This window comes from Rhincodon typus, chromosome 16 (assembly GCF_021869965.1).
Source record: "Rhincodon typus isolate 14 chromosome 16, sRhiTyp1.1, whole genome shotgun sequence".
Taxonomy (NCBI): domain Eukaryota; kingdom Metazoa; phylum Chordata; class Chondrichthyes; order Orectolobiformes; family Rhincodontidae; genus Rhincodon; species Rhincodon typus.
This window is the reverse complement of record NC_063347.1, coordinates 60853858-60881339: the sequence shown is the minus strand read 5'-3', so window position 1 is coordinate 60881339 and position 27482 is coordinate 60853858. Positions and strand designations below refer to the sequence as shown.

General features: G+C 42.8%; 1 protein-coding gene across 4 annotated transcripts in view; it reads right to left on the bottom strand.

The window, feature by feature from the left end:
* Positions 1-27482, bottom strand: part of itpr1b (inositol 1,4,5-trisphosphate receptor, type 1b) — a 500439-nt gene that overhangs the window by 75452 nt on the left and 397505 nt on the right. For all 4 annotated transcript variants that reach the window (XM_048606463.1, XM_048606462.1, XM_048606465.1 and 1 more), the window contains exons 53-56: positions 21984-22082; positions 21680-21813; positions 20566-20731; positions 14891-15051 (exon numbers count right to left, since the gene is read on the bottom strand). In XM_048606463.1, coding sequence (XP_048462420.1) covers positions 14891-15051; positions 20566-20731; positions 21680-21813; positions 21984-22082 — 560 coding nt within the window. The remainder of the gene's footprint in view (positions 1-14890; positions 15052-20565; positions 20732-21679; positions 21814-21983; positions 22083-27482) is intronic.

Below are 27482 nucleotides of genomic sequence, written 5' to 3'. Positions count from 1 at the left end.
TGACCTGTCCGTCCTCCCTGGACTGACCTATCCCCTTCCTAACTCCCCACCTACACTCACCTTTACTGGCTCCATCCCCGCCTCTTCGACCTGTTTGTTTCCTCTCCACCTATCCTCTCCTCTATCCCTCTTCTATCCACTTCCCACTCTCTCCCTATTTATTTCAAAACCCCCTTCCCCTCCCCCTTTTCTGATGAAGGGTCTAGGCCCGAAACGTCAGCCTCTCTGCTCCTATGATGCTGCTTGGCCTGCTGTGTTCATCCAGCCCTGCACCTTGTTGTCTCGGATTCTCCAGCATCTGCAGTTCCTACTATCTCTATCAGATTTGTGTTGGGCCACAGAATAGTGAACTGGGTTGTCACGGTGCCCTAGCATTTCTGGCGCTGAAGGCAAGGAGTATCTCTTCTGCACTGGAACGGCTCTTGCTTTCTGGATTCCGATATAAAAAGGTACGCCACCTAGTTCTTGGCTTTAAAAGTTTTGCTTCACACGTTAGTCGATAGGGGAAATAAAGACAATTATTGGAAGTGGTGATGGTGGAATATGTACCATTCACAACAAATATGCCTAACTCCTCCTTAGCTACGATGTCAAATACAATCTTAACGACCATACGTATGGATGTTTAGTGTGCTAAAATTGCTAGGGAGAGGCTATGCGTAAAATGCAAGGAGGTTAGTGGAGGGCAGAAGTACTGGCAAAAATCAGTTGGGCCAAATGACATGTAAAGACAATGACGCATTGATGATTGCTTAAAACTATTGTTTAGGTGTGTAAGCGTACTTATTAAACTAACTGACCACTTGAAGAGATATACATTTTTGAATGGCTCTTATGAGTGAGCTTTTTCGTATTAAGTGTGGTTGAATGCTTGCAGTATTAAAGGTTAATTTTTTGTAATGTCCATTACCATAGATCCTGACGTTTGCCCATAGCGTATATTATGGTGAGTGGTTATGAAATATAAATGGGGGACACAAGGAGTACGAGGTAAGAGATTCAGGCAATGTTGGAATTTAGGTTACTGCCCACAAGAACCAATGCTAGCTTTCGGCACCTACACTCCTCCTCTACTGCTGGGCACAAATACCAACCTCTTCCACATCTCGCAGAGACAACAATTTGGTGAGAATGGGTTTTGAAGGCAGGCTCACATTTTAGAAACTGGCTATGAGCTTGGCTTGTGTTTCTGAGCCAGAGGAGAAGATTTGACTCATATTATTTGCTTGACTGGCCGATGGAAGGCTGAGACGGTAAAGAAAAAAATAAGTCCCGGATGCAAAATGCTGTGTTGTTCCACTACAATTTCTGCGCTAAAATTTTATATTCAAACCAAATATTTAACAAAGGGGGTTGTGCACCATACAGTGCACTGAGGTGAAACCACTGGGATGTAGGCTTGGTCTTATCAGGTTCTATGTCAGGTACCTTTCCACATCCTCAGAGCTACAAGTTTATAGAGTTTTCAAAATCTATTCTTGGAATGTAGGTTCACTAGCAAGGTTGGCATTTATTTGCACTCCCAATAATCCTGAAAAGATAGTGCAGGCCCAAATTCACAGAAATCCATTCTTTGTAGCATTTTAATACAATACTCTGGCTTGCCATACTGCTTCAGAGAGCATTTTGGGACGCAAGTCACATGTGGCCCATTCTGGGCGAGTAATCAAAGTTTCCTTCCCTCAAGTGGATCAGCAAAGATGTTCGTACATGTTTTTTGTCACAGAGTGGGCACCTGATAAACACAGATAGAACTAATGTCAACAACTCTGATTGGCCAACTTCCTTAAGTTGGCATCACAAAAGACTTCTACCTCTAATTACCCTGTCCTAAAAACTCACCCTTGTCTTCTATCTTACCAAACAAATTGAAAAGCAAATAAATCTTCCTTACCCAACTGGGAATGATTTTTTGACGGTCAACCAATGTTTTACGTTTAGGAAATAAAAGCCTTCAAAGGATTTTTTTTTATTTTTTTTTTTTTTTTAAGTTGAAGAATATTTTCTAATAAGTTTTTTCTTAAAGAAAGCAAAAGTCTTAAGACTTTAGAGAGGGTGTCGAAAACATTGGAGAATGGCTTCAGGGCTGAGGGTCTTCAGTTATAGGGATAGGTTGAAGCAGCTGGGGTCGATATCCTTGGAGAAAGTTGAGGGGAAATTTGATAGATGTGTGCAGAAAATGGAGAGAGATTTAGAAGACTAGGCAATTAAAAGAAAATCCTGTTAGAGTGAGAATGTTGGAGATAGTAGGAACTGCAGATGCTGGAGGATCCGAGACAACAAGGTGCAGGGCTGGATGAACACAGCAGGCCAAGCATCATCATCTGCTCCTATGCTGCTGCTTGGCCTGCTGTGTTCATCCAGCCCTGCACCAGAGTGAGAATGTTGCTTGCAATGCCAGCAATTATTGGCTATCTCTAATTGCCCTCAATGTGGTGAGCTGTCTTCTTCATCACTACAGGCTGCAGGTACACCCATAGAGACAAGCTACTTCCTTTGACAGAATGGTTGAGCGCGAGGGGACACAGATTCAAGGTGTTTGGCAAAAGAACCAAAAAAACGGTGACCTGAGAAAACATGTTTTCCACAGCACATCATTGCGTACTGGAAAGCTCTGTCCTGGAGACCTTTTTTCTCCCCCCGAAATGGTCTCTAACAACGTGAGGGTATTGACTGCCCATCCTGAACTGTCCTTGAAAAAAATGGCGATGAACTCTATTGGCAGCAGGACAGGTTCAAAGGTGTCTTTTAAAAAGGAAATTAGCTAAGCACCTGAAGATTATAACAAAACAAGAACGGTATAAGGTAGGGGAATGAGATAAGCTGAATTGCTGTCGTAGAGAGCAAATGTGGACATGGTGACGACTGGCGGCCTCCTATATTGTAACCATTGTGTAATTCTGTAATGACCTCATGCTTTTCTTACCCGAACACTGCTCTCAGCATTGATCCCAACATGCAGTTCAGAGCAGATGTAGGCCATTAGGCCCTTCGAACTTGTTCTGCCTTTCAATACAATTGTGTATGCGTGTGCGTGTGTGCGAAACTCCACATTCCAAACTATCCCCAGAAATGATCGATACCCTTGCCCAATTAGACTTCACCTACCGCTGCCTGAGAAATATTTATTAACCCATCTCCATCCCCTTCTCAGGCAGAGAGTTGTAAAGTTGCACAATCTTCTCAGAAAGAAAGAATTCTGCTCACCTCTAACAGTGATCCCGGATTTTAAAAACAGCATTCCCTAGTTTCGGACTCACCCCGAAGAGGGAACATCTTGTCCACTGCCACCTTGTCAACATTGTTCAGGAACTTATAACACTTCAATCCAGACAACGCTTGAAAATTAGTCCTATTTCCCATATTCTCCACAGCAATCCTGCAGTTTTGATAAACTCGACTGGTTCCAAATACCAGGGTCTCAACAGCATATTATCACCATGCTCCATGTTAAATTTTACATCATTTCACTAACTTGGAAATTAGAGCTGCATAAAGAGTCATTCATGTAGTTCTCCCTTCACGTCCGGTCTGCTCTCCCCAGCACCCAACTCTACACCAATCTGAGCTGCAGTATTACATTGTCATCCATCATCTGTTCATGCAAAACCATGAATGCTAAACCACAATCTTGCAGAATCTGAGTGTTTGGTTAGAAATATAGTTAATCTGCTCAACTCATCAGGAGCAGCAGATCTCCAACACAGAATGAGGGGTACTCTGTAAATGCTGCAATGGTTGTCACTCCTTGTGAACCACATTGCAACACAGTCATCCTCTGCTTCCTAAACCCAGTAAAAGCTTATTCTTTTAAAATGTGAAAACTCCATGCTACAAAATCTGTGCCAATTAAAGCCTCGACCAGACTACTGGATCAATAAGAACACAGTTCTTGCCCTGTGAGATATGAAACTGGACTCAGAAACCCAGCAGCCAATGATTAAGGTGTGCATGCAAGACACAAACTGACTGCAAATTCAGATCAGAAAGTGCTCCATCAGCAAAGATAAGAAACTTAGTTATTCTCTAAATTAATCAAATGCATGGGAAGGCACTCTGAGGGCACTACCTACCCATTGTAGCATGCATAATTTATTCAGGGTTTGTTAGCAAATCTTTGGACAGAGGTCAATCCTTAATCAGCTTAGTAGAAATCACATGCAGGGTCCCAACACAGGATTGGTGTTGAGGAAGGTGACATGCATGTTGTGAAAAGATACAAACCATCCATCACTGCTAAATAAGGACATTTTAACCGGATGATAGGTTGGTTTTTCTGCATGATTATAAATATGTGAGGAGACATGATTGGAGAATTTATGAATATTGGTTGTTTATGTCATCAGTAATATTTGTGTGCAGCTTTTTAAACTGGTATTTACAAACCCAGAAATGGACATCATCATCAGGACAATGCTGAATAGTTTGAGCAACCCATCTTGGCAAGTCTAACTCTCTTCTGATCACTTCCATTTTGTGCTTGTGGAGATATCAGATTCGAACCATGCTGTAGGCATGCACGGCACTTTTCCAATGCTGTACAGCAAATTCATTTACCAGCCGCCAACATCACCTACTGGTTATTTAGTTGCATCGGAAGGTCTCAAAATTTATAGAATAGCAAGCCAAACTGACCTGGATCATTTTTGATGCTGAATTTTCATAATGACCCACGGGACTGACCATCATGACATTAATTATGTTTAATCTCTGACTACAAAGCAGAGTACACGCATGACATTATTCATTAACACACCAATGGCATTGGGGAACAATTTATTTTTGGGGGGGGGGGTGGGGGGGGGGGGTGGGGGAAGAGTCTCAGACTTGCCTTCAAACAACAGGTATATAAATTATAAATCACAATGCAGAGGGACTATTCAGCACATTCTATCCATGTTAGCATTTAATCTTCACATAAGCAAACTGATCACATTCACCCATTTTTCAATACTCACTCACTTTGTCTACCTATCCAATCTGACACAGAAGATTGACACAAGCTGTTCCCCCAGGAACCAGGAAGTGAATTCAATCTTCTCACTCGTCTGTGCAAAGACATTTCTCTTTGTCTCTATCCTAGCTCTTATTCCAATGATCACATCTCCTTAACCCTTCACCTACTGGTAGCAGTCTGACTACATTCACCGTTCTTCAGTTCAATTATGGGAAGAGACCATCATCAGCTGGGCCACCATTTATTGTCCATCACTAATTACCCTCGAGGAGGTGGTGACGAGCTACCTTCTTGAATTGCTGCAATCCATTTGGTGTAGGCACACCCACAATGCTATTAGGGAAGGAGTTCCAGGATTGTAACTCAGTGACACTGAAGGAATGGCAATACATTTCCAAGAGAGGAAAGTGAGTGGCTTGGAGAGTGGCTTGCAATCGATGTTCCCATGTATCTTTTGCTCGTGCACTTCATGATGGTAGTGGTTGGGGTTATGGAAAGTGCTATCTAAGAAACCTTCGTGGATTTCTGCAGTGCATCTTCTAGGTAGTACATACTGTGGCTGCCGAGTCTTAGTGTTGGAGGAAGTGGATGCTTCTGGATGTAATGCCAGTCAAGTGGGCTGTTTTATCCTGAATGGTGTCAAGCTTCTTGAGTGTTGTTGGAACTGCACTCACCCAGACAAATGGGAAATATTCCATCACACTCCTGACTTATGCCTTATAGGTAGTGGAAAGGCTTTGGGGAGTCAGGAAGTAAGTTATTCATTGCAAGATTCCTAGCATCTGACCCGTTCTTGTAACTATAGTACTTATTACTAGTCCAGTTCAGTTTCTGGTGAACGATAACCCAAGGGGACATTGATTGCGGTAGGTTCAGTGATGACAGAGCCATTGAATGGCAAAGGGTGATGGTTAAATCCTTTTTTATTTAAAGATGGCCATTGCTTGGCAGAGAAGTCATGAATGATGCTGGGAAGGTCACTGATGAAGCAGCTGATGATGGTTGGGCCTAGGACACTACCCTGAGGAACTCCTGAAAAGATGTCCTGGAGCTGAGATGATTGACCTCCAACAACCACAGCCATCTTCCTATGTGCCAGGTATGATCCCAACAAGCAGAGAGTTTGCCCTCGATTATCCAGTGTTGCTGGGGCTCCTTGATACTATATTCAGTCGAAAACAGTCTTGACATCAAGAGCTGTCACACTCACCTCACTTCTGGAATTCAGCTCTTTTGTCCATGTTTGAACCAAGGCTGTAATGAGGTCAGGAGCTCAGTGGCCCTGGCAGAACCCAAACTGGGCGTCACTGAGCAGGTTATTGCTGAGCAGGTCCTACTTGATAGCACCGTTGCTGACACCTTCCATCACTTTACTGATGAGCAACAGTAGACTGATGGGGCAGTAACTGGCCGGGTTGGATTTGTCCTGGTTTGTGTGTTCAGGACATACCTGGGCAAATTTCCACATTGTTAGGTAGTTGTCAGGGCTGTAACTATACTGGAAGAGCTTGGCTGGGGGAGCAGCAAGTTCTGGAGTACAAGTCTTCAGTTTTATTGCTGGACTGTTGTCAGGGTCCATAGTCTTTGCACTATCCATTTCTTGATTTTGCAGGGAGTGAATCAAATCAGATGAAGCCAGACATCTGTGATGCTGGTGACCTCTGTAGGAGGAAGAGATGGGTCATCCACTAAAGATGATCTTCTGACTGAAGACTGTTGTAAGTGCTTCAGCCTTACCATCTTCAATGAAGTGTGGGCTCTCCTGCTTCCGAGGATGCGAGTATTTGTGGAGCCCTGTCCTCCAGGGGGTTGTTCAGTTGTCCAACACCATTCACAACTACACGTTGCAGGACAACCAAGCTTAGCTCTGATCTGATGGTTGTGGAATGAATTAGCTGTGTCCATCTCTTGTTGTTAATATTGTTACACATGCAAATAGCCCTGTTTTGTAGCTTCACAAGGATGTCACCTCACTTTTGCATCTGCTGCTGGCATGCCCTCCTGCTCTCTTCATCAAAGAATGGCTGATGCAATGATTGAGTAGGGGATATGCTATTGGAGTACAATTCTGCTCGAGAGAGATGACTGTTGGTTGTTTAACCCAATGGTCACGACCCCTCAAGTGAGGGAAAGAGCTTGAGATGCAGAGTTCTTCATGGTAACCTCAGATGATGTGGGAAAGTAACCCACATTGTTGGCACCACTCTGATCACAAACCAGCTTCTAGCCAACTGAGTCAGCATGGAAACAGGCCCTTCAGCCCATCTTGTCTATGCCACCCAGTTTTCACAATTAATCTAGTCCCATTTGCCTACATTTAGTCCATATCCCTCCATACTTATCCAAATCATGTACTTCTCCAAACGTTTCTTAAATGATGAAATGGTACTCGCCTCACCACTACTTCTGGCAGCTGTTCCAGACACTCACCCAAATTGTCCCTCTGGGCCCTTTTGTATCTCTCCCCTTGCACCTTAAACCTACGTCCTCTAGTTTTAGACTCCCCTACCATGGGGAAAAGTTGTTGGCTATCTATCTTATCTACACTTCTCATGGTTTTATAGACTTCTATAAGGTCACCTCAGTCTCGTGCGCTCGGAGGGGGGGGCGGGGGCGGGGAGGGAATGTTCCCGCCTATCCAACCTCGCCTTAAAACTCAAACCTTCCAGTCCAGTAGCATCCTAGTAATTCTTTTCCACACTCTATTTTAATAATATCCTTACAATAGAGCAGCAACCAGAACTGCACACAGCATTCTCCAAATGTGGCCTCACCAACATCTTGTACAGCTGCAAGAAGATGTCCCAACTCCTACACTCAATGTTCTGACCAGTGAAGGCAAGAATGCCAAAAGCTGCCTTCACCACCCTGCCTACCTGTGACTCCACTTTCAAGGAGTTATGAAGCTGTACTCCTAGATCTCCTTGTTTAATAACACTCCTCAGGGCCCTACCATTGACTACTAACTGACCCCCAACACCCAGTAATCAGGAAATTTCCTTGTCCATATTTTACCTACTCCACCTCTCTAAGATCATAGAGGGGTATATGAGATGCTTGTGTTTGTAGTTCTCCATATCAGGCTGTACTAGTGAAGCTGTGTGACTTTTTGAAACCCTCATGTCCTACCTATACTGTAGCTATACTCAGTACAGCAGCCATTTCTTAAGGCTTGAAACAGACTTATAATCCCTTGACTTTTATATTTTATACTGCCTTACAGATTTATTCATATTTCTGCAGCGTCATCAGCCAGAGGCATTACTACAAATGCTCAAATAGCTGGTAGTCCCAACTCCTCCTGATGTTCTACTGCACGGAATCCACATCCCATTCAGAATATATTATTGCTGTTATTTTTGAATGAAAATGCATCACTAAATCTTTGTCATACTGGATTCCATCTGTCACTTGTTAGCCTATTCCCTCATCTAATTAATATTCCATCACAGCTCCCTTCCCTGTGGTCTTCGGAAGATTCAACAATGCCATCTAATTTGGTACCACGTGCAGATGGTAACAATAGTTTGCTCCAGGCTTTCGTACAAATCATTGATTTTATATATTGTACATAAAATGAATAGAAATGACCTCAGATTAATTTTGAGACACACCAATAGCCACTTCTGACCACTTTGAAAAGACTTCCCCTTACTATCACTCTACTTAAATTATCAGGCCTTTATACTGTACACTTCTCTCACCCATAGGTTACTAATATTCAAACTGACATGCAAGTGCTACCACTGGCTGGGAGACCACATCACAAAGTTAATGAAATCTTGTATCTCTGTTCATTGTGGATAAATTTTGACGATTAGGTCATATCCAGACACCTGAATATTAATTTTGTTTTCAAATATTGAAAATATTGATTCTCACATGGGGTAGAGCCTTATAAAGAGAGAGAGGTGGGTGGGGTGGTGGGAGAATTATGTCTCAGCATTTTCACAAGACAGTTGACTTCTGTCTTTGAAGCAGTCTTTCCTGACACTTGTAATTTTATTCAATATCCCAATAAAGACCTAAAACAAAATGGATCAAATTTAGCTTACAACTTAATATGGTTAAGACAGACAAAACTACTGTACAAATGTTCAAAGTCTAACTACAATACTGATCCCAAGGAAAGGATCGCACTTATGTTTTTAAAACAGTTCTTTACAAGAACAGAATTCAGTTCTGAGGAAGGGTTTCAAGAGAAAAGAAAAATTAAAGAGCCTTTCATTCGTCAGAGACTGCAGTTAAACTGCATTTTGAGTTTCTAAAGTTACCACACAAAGTACATTTTAAATACACTGGATGACCACTGCTGCTGGTACGAAAGTACTTTCGAAGGTGAGCTTCAGCGCTCTTGGGGATTCAATCAGCCATCTGACCAAGGTGATACTGCCAGTTGTGCATCCATAAACCCCTCTGCATCACGAGGAAACGGTGGTATATAACTGCACCCTCAATTATTGAAGTATTTACATTACTAAGTGAACATTATTACTTATGGAAACACCTCCAGGCTTCAGCCCAGTTCCAAACTTGTTTGTAGAAAAGAATGCACTCCTCGATTGAAATGCTATCGATCAAGAACAAGTGGCTTTTGTTAAAGCCTTAGCCTATTAACCGGAAGGTACAGATCTCAAATGGAACAAGACTGCATTTCACACACAGGTGCATTTCCACAGTGTTGATGAACCCACATTGCAGCCAGGAAAGTTTTGAAATCATATCACACTGTTTACATTTATTTAGCCTTTGTAGTTCAAGATCGTAGTTCTGTAGCAACTGGTCTGCACACCCACACACTGTATGCAACTGCTGGCTGCAATAAGCAGCTACTTTCAAAGTATCACTATCAGTATGAAGCCACTTCTGAAATCTATTTGGTGGAAACCCCCTCAGTGATGTCACAACATACGTATTACAAGACAAGTTAGGTTGCTCCTTGTTAGCACTGTGCTTTCAATAAAATGTGCTGCTGAGCATCAGTGCAGAGAAATCCATGACGTTTTGGACAGATAAAAGGTTCAGAATTCAGATTGTTGTTCGCTATTCTTAAAATCGCAGCGCACGTATAAACCTTTCACTTCCTTGTGCCACCGCCTGCTCTTTTAAAGAGCTAACCAATTAGTCGTGCTCTCCTGTCCCTGTGGCCCTGTGAATATTTCCTTTATTTATCTAATTCCCTTTTGAAACTAGCTGCTGAATCTGCTTTCACCACCCGTTTGGGCAATATATTCCTAAAAGTAACTCATGGTCTAAAAAATTCCATCTCTCCTCTCCTGTTCTTTTGCCATGTGCCTTTATTATCATTTTTATCCTCTGGTTACCTAACTTCCTGCCAACAGAAACAGGTCTCTCCTTATTTATTGTATGGAGACCATTAGTTTTCCTCTCTCTCTCTCTCTCTCTTTGAATCTGTCCCATCCGCTATTGGCTACTTGAGTTAGGTTTCCAGTCAATGCAGTGGCATTTGATCAAATTGCTGAGGGCATGAACTTTGAGAAAATAATCATTGAAAATTGGCTGTCATTTGAGGCAATCTTCACTCCATGCCATCGAAATTTGTTTTTAAAATGGGCCATAAGTATTGTCCTAAAGCCCGGTGAAAAGGTTCCAAGCCTTACTAAAATAATTAGCATGACGTTAAAAAAATAATTAAAGGAAACTGTAGCACAAACAACTCTGCACATGCTCTCATTTTCCATCCAAAGTCATTCAATCATTACTGAAGCATTATAGAAGTGTGACTTTCTTATAGATTTGAACCTTGCTTCACTAGGGAATTTATATATACAGCTTATCAAAAAAATATATCGTAAGATGTTGCTGGCCTTGGTGGTTGAAGTGAATCACGGAATAAAATGGGGAGTTGCCCAAATGAGAAGTCACCTCTATTACAGTCTATTGTTGGGCTGCATGCCATGTCATTGTACTGAAATCTTACCCCAACTGCACACCAAGTCTACAATACTGTGACTGAGTTACTGACTACGATACTTAGATGTCGTGAAGTTTGAAACTTATGGGGAAGATACTGACACCCCAACTTGAACTGTCACTATTGCGAAGCTGAGGCAGAAGCAGGCTTTGCCTATTCCAACGTAAACTGGTACCGAACCTTCAATATAAAATGACATCATCCCAGTCATCCCCCTTGAGCACTTAATTTTCCACTTTATGAAAAAAATAACAAGGTATGAGAGAAATAAAGATATTCAGTAGGAAGTGGTGATGCCAGTGGGCTATAATCCAGAGGCCAGGACAATTGCTCCGGAATATGGGTTCACTTGCCATCGTGGCAGCTAGTAGAATTTAAATTCAATTCCTAAATTCAATTATTTTAGAAAAAACATCTAGAATTAGAAATGCTTTCATGGTCACTGTTGCCAAGACTATCAATTGTTGTTTAAAAAAAAACCCATCTGGTTCACTCACTATTTTTTTTAAGGGAAAGAAATCTGTCATTCCTTTCTGGTCTGGCCTACATGCAATTCTCGGCTCACAGCCATGTTCTTGCTTCTTAACTGCCTCAAATTAGAGATGGACAGATTGCCAGCAGTGTTCACATCCCAGGTAAGAATAAAGAAAAGGCACAATTTTGACACAACTACTGAACTATCACTGTACCGAAAAGGAATAGCACTGAGGCACAAAGATGATCCAAATGCGAGGTCAATAATACAGCCCAAGTCTCCACATAATCAGGAAAAGAAAGTATAGCAATATCAATTGTGTTTCAAGCTCAGTTGAGTAGCCAAAAGAAAGACTAAAAGCCATACTGGTGTATAGACAGTGTACTTCCTTCAAAGTTAGTCAGAATTCAGCTTGAGATTGTTAGCCACATGTCAGGTTGGACAAAGCAAACTCCAACATATGAAGCTCATTTTCCATGGCCCATCAACAACATGGAACAATAGGAAATCAAGCCCTGTTGCACAATAAGACTATTAATTCAGCATTAAGCAGGAAAGTATCCAAAAGGTAATTGGCAAGTTGAGGCAACTGTGGACAAACCATGATTTTGAAACAATGGTTTTATATTAACCAGCTACATGGCCAGATTCAAAGATACAGCAGTTTGCTAATACAAGAACATGCATGTATACAGCATACCTGCCTGAGAACATGAAGCAAACCTCAAAGAGATAACTGGCCTCAGCTCAGAATTACTGGTGAAATGACTTAGATTCACCAACAGGGGATAAACCTTAGGTACAACCAGCCCCTATTGAGTGAGGATGATGGTGCTTGTGCTAAAGCAGTTTAGCTTAGCACAAGAAATGTAGAGGACTGGCATTAGTGGGGAGGGGGTGGAATTTAAAAGGCCCGAGTAAACAGTACAGCTTTCTTTCTGAAACTGGAAACATTTCTTCTTTGTTCTCCCCCTCAAAGAACCCCATCCCCATCCATAACCACCCGCATGTAAGGGCTGTCATTTTCTATTTACTTTCTGCCTTAAAAAACTGTGAAATGTAACGAGAAAAAAAAAATCTGTTTAATTCAGAGCAGAGGTTTACCAGGATGGTTGCATAATTTCACAGCAAGGAATCTGATGCCCTGTGAGAGCTCAGTTTTTTGTGTCTGTGGGTTCCTGCGATGTGCAGACTATCAGTAACGGAGGGTCGTTTACAAGTGGTTCTCAGCTAACCGAGCAGGGTGGAACTGGAAACACGTTAGAGGCACATACAGAGCGCGAGCAGAGAGCGCGTGAGCGAGGGCAAAGAGCAAAAAAGAAAAAAGGAGAGAGACAGAAGTAGTGCTGTTATTACTCTCCATGGTAAAAAAAGTCAGTTTAAACTTGACGAAAACTAGATACCTTTCCTGCAACAGTTGCTCAAAGATGGGACTTTTGAATTGATAAATCAGAGACATTTCCAAGTGAACCAGTCAGTCAGTCATTCTGGACAAACCAGCGGAAACCTCCAGAGAAAGATAATTTAACACCAAAGGCCTGGATGCCAAAGTAAAACCATCTCATCATCTGAATTGGGAAGAATGGACTTTTCAGTTTTTCTTCTGTTGATAATCTATTTTCTGTGTGTGTGTGCACGTGCGTGCGTGCGTGCGTAAAAGAAGGAGTTTATAAGGGAATTAGAGTTTAGTTAGTAATGTTATACGCCAATGATTATTTATCTGTTTACCTGTGGCTATAATTTAATTAGTTATATTAAATGACCATCCTCATTTAGGACAGAAACCTGACCTATGCTTTCCATCAACCTTGGTATGAAAATCGGGCACTGTGCGTATCTTAAAAATTTTAACATTTGGTATGTCTCTGGGAAAAGCTGGGCTCAATTTATGGTGCATTATCTCCATAGGTGCAACACTCATGACCGAATCACCATACGAGACATCTCTGTCACAGAGGTCAAAATCTCACATACGAGGCCGATATCAACCGTTTGCTCACCAGCTTTACTGATACGCAGTTCCTTCACCGGTGCCCTTTCACATTCTCTCTCTGTGCAAGCCTGCAACCTGCTAAGACATTGGGACTCTGATCATTTCAGACTCTTCTGTCTTTTCATTACTGGGGCCAAAGCCTAACACACCCTGGATCAATCTGGAGCATGAAGGAAAAGTCCTAGCTTCTTCCTTTCTACCACAAACAGCCTCCTCCTCCCTATTTTCAATATGCCCATGCATCTTAAGCTCGAGGGGTGAACAGAGAGGACTCATCGCCTCACGTTTTGAGTCAGGAACCTGATCGGTTGGTTTTTACACAGCTTTCTTACCTCACCACATGATTTACATCCCTAACCATGTCAGATCTCATCAGGCTCACTTCCTGAAAAAATTTCAGAAGATCAAAGTGGTGAAAAATGAATCAACAAGAGGCTGCGGGGGGGGGGGGGGGGGGGGGGGGGGGGGGGAAAAAAATTTTGGGAGGAAATAAACTTTGTACAGCAGTATTTCTGAACCGCATGTTATCAGTAAGCTGTGGCTTCAAACACCTTGGTGCACAATAATCTTTCAGCAACTTCATTTCATTCTTCTTGCCTGTCACACAGAATTGGTCAGGCACGTTTGCAAATTCTAATTGTCATTCTGACAAAGTGGAATGGGAAATAAAACTTATTATACCTTTTTTTAAAAAAAATTGAGGAAGAAAAATAAAAGACAGACATTCGTTCGGAGGCTTAAAACATTTCACTGGAAGTGATATGCTGAGGCAAACTAAGAAAGATTGAACACACACGAGCAAAACTCCCAATAAAGAGTCCAGTACCCTTTTGAATAAAAGGTAACAAGCACAAGATTGAATAAGGACAAAATCAAATCCATTTTAGTCCTTTGGATCAGGCACTTGATACAATGATAGCTACATATCTTAACATATTATTTATACCACTCAAAATGATCATTAACTGTGCATTAGAGATAACAAGGTGCAGGGCTGGATGAACACTGCAGGCCAAGCAGCATCAGAGGAGCAGGAAGGCTGACGTTTCGGGCCTAGACCCTTCTTCAGAAATGGGGGAGGGGAAGGGGGTTCTGAAATAAATAGGGAGAGGGGGGAAGGCGGATAGAAGATGGATACAGGAGAAGATAGGTGGAGAGGAGACAGACAGGTCAAAGAGGTGGGGATGGAGCCAGTAAAGGTGAGTGTAGGTGGGGAGTTAGGGAGGGGATAGGTCAATGCAGGGAGGACGGACAGGTCAAGGGGGCGGGATGAGGTTAGTTGGTAGGAGATGGGGGTGGGGCTTGAGGTGGGAGTAGGGGATAGGAGGGGATCGATAACCGTATTTCAGAACCCCCTTCCCCTCCCCCATTTCTGAAGAAGGGTCGAGACCCGAAACGTCAGCCTTCCTGCTCCTCCGACGCTGCTTGGCCTGCTGTGTTCATCCAGCTCTACATCTTGTTATCTCAGATTCTCCAGCATCTGCAGTTCCTACTATCTCATTAACTGCGCATTGTCAAGTTGCCACTAACCTTGATCATCTCTGCTACGTAGCTCTCTGGCCCAGTGTATTCAGTGGAGTCCTTGACTTTCACCAAAACGATAAAACATAGATAATGCCACATGTTGTGCTCTTCCTTGATATGTTCTTCAAATGTTACTGTCTTGTTGTCAAATTTATCCCTTTCCAAGCCTAGAAACAATAAATTAACTAATTACCAAACGTGTGACTAATTACATGTGCACAAGTGAAGTGTAAACAAAAACAGCTCATCATCATCATGCAGACAAGTTTATGACTGAGAGGATCCATTACTTGAAGATTATGCATTTTACAGGTTTCAGAGATTTTACAATCAATCAAAGTAGTGCGTAACAACTTCAGGCATTTCAAATCATTTGAAAAGTAAGACCACAATCTGAAACAGTAAAAAACTTTATTTAACTCAATGCTCATCTGTTCTGTGCAGTCGGATGCTGTGACATCTGCCTTTCCACGAATAAAGCCTGCACTGCAGCATCTTTTCCAACTATTCCTGGGCACAGAATGCATTAACACAACAGTTTTTCTTGTTCAAATATTATTCTGAGCCATTCCAATCAAATAGTATGGTCAAGTTCTATTTCCAATTCCCAGCATTCGTTCACAGACAACAACAGGAATTGCTGGAAAGGCTCAGCAGGTCAGGCAGTATCCGTGGAGAGAAATCAGAGTTAAAGTTTTGGGTTCTTCAGAATTGGGGAATTCCCAGTCAATTTCAAATCCCAGCATTTGTTCCTTTTCATCTGAACTCAAGTGTTTAATGAGAAGATGGTAGAAGGGGCAAGACATACGAATTGGAGGACAACAGCTCACATGTTCAATGTAACAGTTTTTGTTTCCATGTAAAGCTCTCTTTCTTCAGAGATGCTTCAGTGGGATTTTTAAAATGTAAATAAGTTGTTCAATCGTTGGAAAAAAAATACATTTTCTCAAATCTTTTCATCTTGCACTTATCAGGACATTTCACATGAATACCCGTTGAAAGGGAAAACCAGCAAGTATAGTGCATGAGGAGAGTGCTGATTGGCTAGCAATTGGTCTCTGATTGGAAGAGATGTTGCCACAGAGACTAGAACAAAGAACAGCACAGCACAGCAACAGGTCCTTTGACCCACCAAGACTGACACATGATGCCTTTCTCAACTAAAAATCTATTGCTGCTATGTGGTCCATATCCCTCTATTCCCTGCGTGTTCATATATCCGTCAAGATGCCTCTGACATGTATCTGCCTCTACCACCTCCTCTGGCAGCGCGTTCCAGGCGCTTACCATGGTCTGTTAAAAAAACTTGCCTCTCACATCTTGTTTAAACGTACCCCCTTTTACCTTAAACTGATGCCCCTTAGTAATTGACATTTCTACCCTGGGAAAAAGACTTTGACTATGCACTCCTCTCAATTTTGTAAACTTCTATCAGGTCGCCCTTCATCCTTCGATGCTCAAGTGAAATCAAACCAAGTTTGACCAAACTCTCCTCATAGCTAATACCCTGCAAACCAGGTAATATCCTGGTAAACTGACTCTGAATCATCTCCAAAGTCTCCATATCCTTCTGACAGCATGGCAACCAGAACTGTACACAATATTCCAAACGTGGTCCAACTAAAGGTCTATACAGCAGTAACTTTACGTGCCAATGTTTATACTTTATGCCCTGACTAATGATGGCAAGCATACTATGTGCCTTCTTGACCAGCTTCTCCACTTGTGTTGCCACTTTCAGAGAACTGTGAACCTGTATGCCTAGATCCCTCTATGTTGATGCTACTAAGGGTTCTGCCATTTACTGTCCACTTGCCTCCTGCATTAGATCTTCCAAAATGCATCACTTCACACTCGTCCGGATTAAATGCCATTCGCCATTTCTCCACCCAAGTCTCCAGCCTATCTATATCCTGCTGCAGCCTCTGGCAATTCTCCTCACCATCTACAGCTCCCGCGATCTTTGTTTTGGCCACAAACTTACTAATCAGGCCACCCACAAATTTCTCCAAAACATTTACATATAGATACATACACACACACACACACACATATATATATTACAGACAACTGTGACTATATATAAAATATAAATAAATAAATAAATAAATAAACAAACAAACAAACAACTTAGATGAAAGTGTAGATGGGTGGGTTAGTAAGTTTGCACATGATACAAAGATTGGTGGAGTTGTGGATTGTGTAGAAGGTTGTTAAAGGATACAGCAGGATATAGATCAGATGTATGGTATGGATGGAGAAATGGCAGATGGAGCTTAATCAGTGTAAGTGTGAGGTGCTGTACTTTGGGAGATCAAATGTTAAGGAAAAGTATACAGTTAATGGCAGGACTCTGAACAGCATTGATGTACTGAAGGATCTTGGGGTTCAAGTCCATAGCTCCTTGAAAGTAGCCATGCAAGTAGATAGGGTGGTAAAGGTGGTGTATGGCATGCTTGCCTTTATTGGTTGGGGAATGGAGTACAAGAGTCAGGATGTCATGTTGAAGCTCTTTAAGACTTTGGTTAGGCCACATTTAGAGTAGTGTGTTCAATTCTGGTTGCCACGTTACAGGAAAGATTTGGAGACGGTGCAGAAGAGGTTTACCAGGATGCTGCTTGGATTAGAGGGTATGAGCTATAAGGAGAGGCTAGAAAAACTCGGGTTGTTTTCTCTGGAGCAATGGAGGCCTAGGGGGAGACTTGATAGAAGGTTATAAAATTATGAGATGCATAGACAGGTTGAAGGTCAATCTTTTTCCCAGAGTTGAAATGTCTAATACTAAAGGGGCATGCATTTAAGGTTAGTGCAAAGTTCAAAGGAGGAGATGTGAGGGGCAAGTTTTTTTTTTTAAAACAGAGAGGGGTAGGAGTGTGGAACGCCAGGGGTGGTAGTGGAGGCAGATACAATAGGAGCATTTAAGGAACGTTTAGATAAGTACATGAATATGCAAGAAATGGAGGGATATGGACCAATGGCAGGCAGAAGGAATTAGTTTCATTTGGCATCATGTTCAGCACAACATCATGGGCTGAAGGACCTGTTACTGTGCTGAATAGTTCTGTGTGCTATGTTCTAATAGAGGTCCCAGCACTGATCCCTGTGGAACACCACTGGTCACAGGACTCTAGCCAGAAAAACAATCTTCCACCGCTACTGTGTTCTATGTCTAAGCCAGGTCTATATCCATCTTACCATCTCAAAGTGAGTTCCCCATGACTTCACCTTTTGTATCGGCCTGCCATGAGGACCTTGTCAAGGCTTTGCTAAAGTCCAATGTAGATAACATCCTGCCCTCAACCATCTTTGTCACTTCCTCAAAAAACCCAATCAAGTTTCTGAGACATGATCTTCTCCACACAAAGTCAGACTCCCTAACAAGTCCATATTCTTCCAAATGTGAGTCAATCTTATCCCCAAGAATCTTCTCCATTAATTTTCCTACCAATGACATCAGGCTCACTGGCCTGCAATCTTCCAGATTATCCCTGTTGCCCTTCTTAAATAAAGGAAGAATGTTAGCTATTCTCCAATCCTATGGGACCACTCCTGTGATTGAACAGGATACAAAAGGCACCAGCAATTTTCTTAGCTGCCTCCCTCAGCATTCTGGTATAGGTCCCATCAAGAAAACTTGCCTACCTGAATGCTTTTTAAAACATCCAACAGCACGTCCTTTTCTATATTGAAATGTTCCAGAATATCAACACACCCCTCCCGAGACTCCCCATCCAGCATGTCCTTCTCCTTTGCGAATACCAATGAAAAGTATTAGTTAAGGACCTCACTGATATCTTCTGGCTCAACGCATAAATTCCCTTCTTTGTCCTGGAGTGGACCTAACTTTTCGCTAGCTACCCTCTTGCTCCTTATCAATGTATACAATGCCTTGGGATTTTCCTTAATCCCGTTTGCCAAAGACATTTCATGGCGCCTTTTGGCCCTCCTAATTCTTGTCGGAGTTCTTTCCTGCTCTCTCTGTATTCAAGGCTCTGTCTCTCTTCAGTTTCCTCAACCTTATGTAGCCTTCTTTTTCTTTTTGACTTGGTTCTCAATTTTCCAAGGTTCTCAAAGCTTGCCATCCTTATCCTTCATTTTCACAGGAACATGCTCATCCTGAACTGTAATCAACCGGCCTTTGAAAGATTCTCACATCCCGGGTGAAGGTTTACCCTCAAACACCTGTCCGCAGTCTAGATTCTCCAGTTCCTGCCAAATATCGTGGTAATTAGCCTTTCCCCAAATTAGTATCTTTCACCCAAGGACTACTCTTATCCTTATCCATAAGTAACTTAAAACTCATGGGAATTATGGTCACTGTTCCCAAAATGCTCCCCGAGTGAAACATTGATCAATTGGCCAGGCTCATTCCCCATACCAGGTCGGGTTGGACGATTTACATATTGGTTCAAGTAGCCATCCTGGACACACCTCACAACTTACCCTCCACCCTTGGCACTAAGCAAGTGCAGTTCAATATAGAGGAAGTTAAAATCACCCACCACAACAATCCTGTTGTTTTTACATTTTTCCATAATTTGAATCATAGAATCATGGAAATAAAGGCCAGGACCACAACCTCTGACTGCTCACCCTCCCCGCTCAGAGTCATTCTTGTCCCTGACACCAGGAATGCAACACACCATCCTAGAGACTCATTTGTAGCCATAGAAACACCTGCCTGTGCCCTTGACAATAGAGTCCCCTATCATTACTACTGTTCTCCTACACTTCAGCCCTCCCTGTACCAGTTGTGGTGCCACTGATCTGGCTGCTTTCCTCCGAGAGGCCATTCCTCCCAACAGTATCCGCACAGTATACCTGTTTGAGGGGGGAATGGCCACTGAGGACTAATGCACTGCCTGCCCACCCACATTTACTAATCTTCCTGGTGGTCACCCAACTCTTCTGTCTGTGTAGCCCTTACTGGTAGTGGGACCAGCTCACTAAATGTGCTATCCACGATATTTTCAGCCTTACGGATGCTCCAGAGAGTCCGTCCGCGGCTCCAGCTGCTCCATGCAGCCAATCAGGAGCTGCGACTCGACACACTTCTTGCATACATAGTCATCATGGAGACTGGAACATTGTCCCTGATTTCCCACATATTGCAGGAGGAGTATTCCGCATGGCTGACTTCTCCTGCCTTTTGGAACCTCATCAACTAAACCAACCTTATCACCTCCAGGCAATAACCCAGGAATGGTTTACACAACCTTATCCATTGGTCACCAGACTCCGGTCTTTCTCTCTCTCTCTCTGTCTCACTGTCTATTCCTAGCAGACTACAACTAAAAATCCTAAGTATTTTATCTCTCCCCAGACACTACTGACTCAGTCTGCAACCCTGGTTCCTGAGCAGCTAAGACTAAGTCATCTGCGGATCTCGGCCCCTAGATTCAGCTCCACATTTGTTGTGACTGACCCTGCTCCTCAGGTATTTATCCAGGTTTGCTCTGTTGCTGCTGCTGTTCAAACTACTGAACCAAATCCAAGAGAACGCACCAATTAATGATGATTGGCTGTTAGTTGCCAGTTTTGTTGTTAAAATAATTTGCTGGAATCTTAACAGTTCCCAGGAAACCACGTTTTCTAGAGAGACGGTTTAGTGGCCTCGACCTGGAGTTTTTCCTGACTGTAGGCATCTCTCCCAAACACCGACTGCGGGTGTGAATACGTACCACATATAAAGCAGGTAGTTTTCAGAACTTCTTCCTTCTTCTGCTTTTCACTCCTCAAGTCAGCAAAAGTGTCAATGATGACACCAAAGATCAAGTTCAGGACAATGATGATGACCATGAAGAAGAAGAGAAGGTCATAGATCACACGAGCAGCAAATAGTGGTTCCTGCAAAAAGGGATAGTCAGCCAACAGATGCAGCATTTATAAGTGGACAAGTGCTTTAAAAAAATCAGTTTAGTACAATAAAATGGGACGTTCCAAGGCTATGGGGTTGCCACACTGGACCAACTTTCTCCAAGTTGGTTTAAAATAATATTAAGTTGTAGACACAAAATAAATTTGTTTTAAGTATCCTTCAAACATGCCTGAAAGATTTCCACACATTATGTATAAACATAGAAAATAGGAACAGGCATAGACCATCCAGTCCTTTGAACCTGCTCCGTCATTCAATACGACCGTGGCTAAAACATCCAACTGAATAGTGTGTTCCCAATTTCTCCCCAGAATCTTTAAGCCATCAAAATTATGCCTTGCTCCTTCTTGAAATCATTCAATGCTTTGGCCTCAACTTATTCCTGTGGCAGAGAACTCCACAGGTTCACCCACATTCTGGATGGAGAAATTTCTCCTCACCTCAGACCTAAAATGGCCTCCCCCATTCCTTCGACTGTAACCACTGGTTACCAGGAATATATTTTACAAATGAGCACAGTTGGTTTTATATACCACACAAAATTAATTCCTGCTGTTTTATATTATTAAGAAAGTGCGACATTCACAAAACATGGAACATCTGCATTTATTTCCAAAATGCTTTAAGAAAGATAAGACTGAGATATAGTTCTCATACTGGAATGTGAATAATTGCGAAGTTAGTGTCCCAGGCTCGTGTCATGAATGCATTTGTCTTTGGGAAGGAGAAGAGATACTGTGCAATCGGTGCATTGTGTCAAAGAGAAGCAGGGCACTGGACTTGGTGGATCAGTATTCAACCATGGGTTTATTGGCAAGTAAAGCTTGACCAGCTAAGAATGCTAAGCATTCAACCCACTAGTCTCTCGCAGGCCAGACAGCACCAACACTACATAATTACTGTTTTAAAGACAGTACCTCTTTGGAAGGTTTCCTGAGCACATCTCCAACGCCTCCGCCACTTCGCAGTCCATGGCTGAGTACAGTAATGATACACATCAGCAGGGTTTCACAAGTATGCTCCGAGTCCTCTTCATTCTCCGAGAGCAACTCTGACAGGGAACAAATGTGCATGTGAGGTTTGACTTTGAAGATACATGGAAGGTAATTTAACCTGCGATTAACAGGGGCATCACTGCATCTTGCCAGCTAATGTTCTGCTGAAGCATGCCGCCTCATCCCACTTCCTGAATACACTGGTTTGAAACTAAGATCGCCTTACCGTTACTTTCCACAGAGTAAAGTGTTGAACAGTTCTCTCCATTGCCCAGCTGACAGACATCAGCAGTGAGGAACTCTTCCGCCATCGACGCAGCATCTTCTAAACAACCAGACCAGAAAGAAAATCAGATGGTGGTTGGCAGTTTTATTTGCAGACGTTCAGGTTTACTTCCACCCAATTTCTAAAGTGGGGGTAACATATTAGCATGGATCAAGGATTGGATAGCCTACAGGAACTAGAGAGTTGGTCTGAATGGATCATTTTTGGGATGCAGATGAGACAGGTAGAGAATTAAGGATAACAAAGCATGAAGCTGGCCTGCTGGGTTCCTCCAGCTCCACACTTTGTCATCTCTGACTCCAGCATCTGCAGTTCTTGCTATTTCTCAGTGAGGTAGAGAATTAAGTTGTGAAAAGGAAGTGGAGGGTTTGCAAAGGAATATACTCAGGTTTCAGTGCACGAGTGGGTGGCATTGGTGGCTCAGCGGTGAGCACTGCTGCTTCACAGCACCAGGGACCCAAATTCGACTCCAGCCTCAGGAGTTTACACACTGTCCCAGTGTCTGCATGGATTTTCCACCAGGTGCTCTGGTTTCCTCCTGCAGTCCATAGGTGTGCGAGTTAGGTAGATTGGCCATGCTCAATTGCCTGTAGCGTTCAAGGATGTGTAAGTTAGGTGGATTAGACACTGGAAATGTAGGGTTACAGGGATGGGGTAGGATGCTCTTCAGAGCAGCTGTGTAGACTTGTTGGGCCGAATGGCCTATTTTACACACTGTAGGGATTCTATGAGTGAAAATTTAGCAAATACAGTAGAACATAGATAAATACGAACGCCCTTTTTGACAGGAACAACAAAGAACCAATATACTTAACTGGGAAGGGCCTGCAGGATTGGATGGTAAAGAGGGATCTGAGGAGTCTTGGTAAACGAATCACAGAAAGTTAATATACTGATACAGCACATGCTTAGGAAGGCAAACAAAATGTTATTGTTCACTGCAAAGGGGAATAGATTATACAAATCAGGTAGTTTTACATGCACCTGCACAAGGCATTGATGAGACCACATCTGTGTACAATTTTGGTCTCCTTATTTGGAAAGAAGATATAACTGGGAAGGTTCAGTTGACTGATTGCTGGGATGAGGGCTTATCTTACAAAGAAGGATTTAACAGGTCAGGCCTGTATCTATTGGAAGTTAGAATGAACCTTGTGAAACAAACAAGATCCTGAAGGACTGGATAGGATGGATACCAGGAGAATGTTTGTTGTTATGGAAGAGGCTAAAAGTAGAGGACACTTGTTCCTTAAACAAGGTCTTTCTTTTAAGACAGAGCTTAGGAGAAAGATGTTCCCTCGGAGAGAGCCAGAGTGTGGAATTCTCTCCTCCAGAGAGGTTTAAAGCTGAACCCTTAAATTTATTCAAGGCCGAGTAGATAGACAAGGAAAGGAGTTGAGGCCACAACCAGTTCCACTATGATTTTGCTGAATGTTGGCAGAAAGGGCAGAATGGCCTACTCCTGTTTTTATGTTTCCAACTAGATTTTTATACATGCCAAAATCCAATAACATACATATGATTTTCACAAAGTAATCTGACTCAATCCCCGATTGGTATCAAAGTATAATCAATATAAAAAGGTAAAAGTTACTCTACTCCTAGATGACCAGAGGCCTGCTCTCTCATTAGACAGAGTCGAACGGCGAGTTTAACCTGGGAGCTGCCATGTCTCAGGTGAGGGTTAGGGTCAGGTGGTTTTGAGTAAGATCAGCCAGTGTGGGAATTGAACCTGTGCTGTTGGTGTCACTCTGCACCACAAACTAGCCATTCAGCCAACAGAGCTAACCTAAGCTAACTGAACGGGAGTTGACCGTCTCCAGGGCTATGGTGGAAACTGTCACACCTGTGAAGCAGTCAGCAGAATTTTCAGGACAGATGTTTGGACGAAGGTCATTGGGCTTTACATCCCCGAGGGTGCGGGAGAAGCTGGTGAGATTTATTCATGTGCTGCTTTGCAATAGATTTGCATGTTACACCCGGCATTGAGTCATAGTGGAGATATTTTAGATCCAATTGGATACTCCCCAGTGACATTTCTTTTTTGAAACAATTGCTTATCACCTGTAGACTCACTGCAAATGTGGCCAAAATGACTACTTCATGCAACAGTGGAGATGCGTCTGTCTGGTCTTGCAAAAATTGTTTATTTAAGACAGCTATTCAAGACAATTTCCACCACTTTCTCTTTGATACGGGGGAAATAGTGGAATGCCCCTTGGAATCCCACATCTGTTTTTGTGGAAGACTGGGAGGGGAAGGGGGAAACGTAGGAGGATACCTTCAGAACGTTACTTCAGAGGAGGATGATAAGGAACCATATCATCACTGCACTCTGAAATAAGGAGGGGTCCACTTCTTATTGAAAAATGATTGGAAGGAGCAAGAAAGGTTGGAGGAGAGGGAGAAAGAAATGCAGGGGAGGGTTTAAGGGAAAAGGAACAGGTGTGGATGAAGGCTGGGAAGGAGTAGACCAGTAAGCCAGGTAGGAAACACCGGAGCTTGGGGGCAAAAGACAGAAGAAGGAGTAGCGCCGCAATTGTGCCACCGATGTCATAGTGACCAACTCAACCATAGGCTAGGCACTATCTTAGACTGCTTCAGTCAACTTCAGACTCGTGCTCATTCCAGAAAAGCCACACAATCCTGTCCTAAGGGAGGGCTACCATGGGAGTTTCAAACAAAGAGGTTGGCACTCTTGTGGGGATATAGTTGCCTTATTTCTTGGCTGAGATTGCAAGAATTATAACTGCTGCCTTCTATGGAGGCCTCTTGGATAGTCCCTGCCGTAAAGTGGGACAGGCTCTTTTTTTATTGTGACAGAGTATTGTCTAGCCATTCACCAATGATGGATGGAAAAATCGTTAATGAAATACTGTAGCTGATGATAATTGGAAAAAGAACACTTTGCACTATGGAACTCCTGCAGTGATATCTTAGGAGTGTGATGTTCGATTTCGAAACACCATGCCACTTTAGTGCCAGATTAAGCGTTTCCTTTAAAACTACCATGACATGAATTCTGGGATGACTTTTACTACTATACCTGGTCATGTACAGTTGGATATCAAGGTCTTGAATGTCAATCTTCTTCGGAGTTTAAAAATATTATGAACGAAAAGGGGCATTCATCATATCAATTATGAGGAAATTTAAGATGGGTGAAGAATATTCTAGAATCCAAGTATAAAAGTGTATGGGTTAATAGTTCACCAATTCGTGTTCTTTCCCATTCTGGGGCAAACAACGTGAACATAGTATAATTGTCGCAGGAATTCAACATACATTCCTTCCAGACTGTTCCACCATATAATACAATCATGGCCAATCATTTGCCTTAGTTTCAGTTTTCTGCCTGTACCCCAATTCCTTTGATTTCATTGAATCATAGAATCCCTACAATGTGGAAGCAGGCCATTCGGCCCATCATGTCCACTCCAACCCTCCGAAGAGCATCCCACCTGTCGCACCCCCACACCCTAAACCTGTGACCCTACATTTCCAATGGCTAGCCTGCACGTCATTGGACACTACGAGACAATTTAGCACAGCCAAACAATCTAACCTGCACATCTTTGGACTGTGGGAGGAAACCGGAGCACCCGGAGGAAACTCATGCAGACACGGAGAACGTGCAAACTCCACACAGACAGTTAGCCGAGGGTGGAATCGAACCTGGACCCTGTTGGGCTGAGAGGTAGCAGTGCTAACCACTGAGCCACCCTGCTGCCCCAAGAGACTAAAAACTGGAGAGACGAGAAAAACGTGTTTGTCTATCTCAACCTTCAATATATTCAACACTGGCAAATCTAAAATCCTAAGGTTGAGAATTCCAAAGACTCTCAAACTCTTTGAATGATGAAGTATTTCCTCCTCCAATTCCTAAAGGTTCAGTCCTTTAACTGGAGCTTGTCCCTCTGTGTTCTAGACTCCCCAGCCGAGGGGGAAAGAAAATCTCACAGCGCCTATAATATTACGCCCCTTCAGAATCGCAAATGTTTAATGCCAAATGTTTCTTTGTAAACTTGTGACTTTGGATGGCAGATCTATCATTGTGTAAGCTCGAGGCAAAAGGCTGAAACAAAGTGCATGTTCTGTGGCGAAATTTCTAATTGGGTACCTGAAACAAATCAGTAACTGCTATTTGCCTGTTGATTGTGAACTAGCCAGTCTGCTTCACTGTTGGGTCTTGAAGGACAGCCCAGTCACCGGGGAATTGAATCTTTCATGCTTCGATTAACTCTACACACTAACATAATAGTGGGGAGGGTTTTTCCTGGCCGCTAAATTAGTGAGGAGTCATTTCTGTGCAGATTTGAGTGAGCAAAACCACAGCAGCGTGGCTGCACACACTGGGGGGTCCTTAAGCCTTGCCAGTTGTGAACTGGATCTAGGCTAAGTGGGATGAGAGCTGGCACAGGCACGATGGGCCAGATGGCTTCCTTCCGGGTTGTAACATTTCTGTGATGTTCAGTCGGTTGGACGCAGGGACTCAAACATGGTGTGCTTCAAGAACAAATTGTGAAGGCAGCGCTATAACATGCTAATTATTGATTGATGACAAATTGTTTCCTGCTCGGGCTCTACGCCTGATGAGAACATTTCCATGAGCTTCCAGGAGGCCCAGGATTTCCCAGGTTGAGCAGACTCGCTGCTGATTGCACACAAGCTGCTTTCAATTCTTCAACAGCTTATATTCAGCCCTCCAAAACTCTGGTGAATATGTCTCTGTGGTAGAAACGACAGAACTGAAGGAAGAACTTCAGGATTTACTAATTCAAACCTAATCATCTAAGCTTTGGGGAATTTTAACCTCAGGCTCACATCTACTGCAACTCAACCTTTATTATTGACCTTGAGATTCAAGCAAAGCGCTTGAGTGAGCCAACATGGCTGTACATTAACAAACACAAGAAACTGGTACTCTGACTGTTGCTTCAAATCATTACACATGTTGTTCATTATGTACTCTACACTTTGTCCTTTAATGCATCACAGCTTTAATTATAGATGGAATTATTAAAATGTACATGCATAAGGAATAAAACTGGTTGGACCATCCTGCATCAGATAAGGCAGGGGAAGTGACAACGGCAAACATAGCCACGTCAATCCTGTAAATTCCTCCTTATCAAAACAGTTGGGCTGTCTACCAAAATTGGGGGAGCTGTCCTAAAGACTAATCAAGCAACAGCCTGAACATGCTTACAAAAATGATACCTCACAAACAATACCATCACCAACCCAGGGTATGTGCTGTCCCTCCAGCTGGGCAGTCCAGTTAAGCTCTTCACTCGTCACATCCTGTTGTGAATGGTGATTGGGCAATTAAACATTTCACTGGAGGTGGGGGATCCACAGGGAATGCATTCTCAATGACAAAGGAGCCCAGTACATCAGTGCAACCTTCATTGTCCAAAAGGACAGAGGGATCAATCC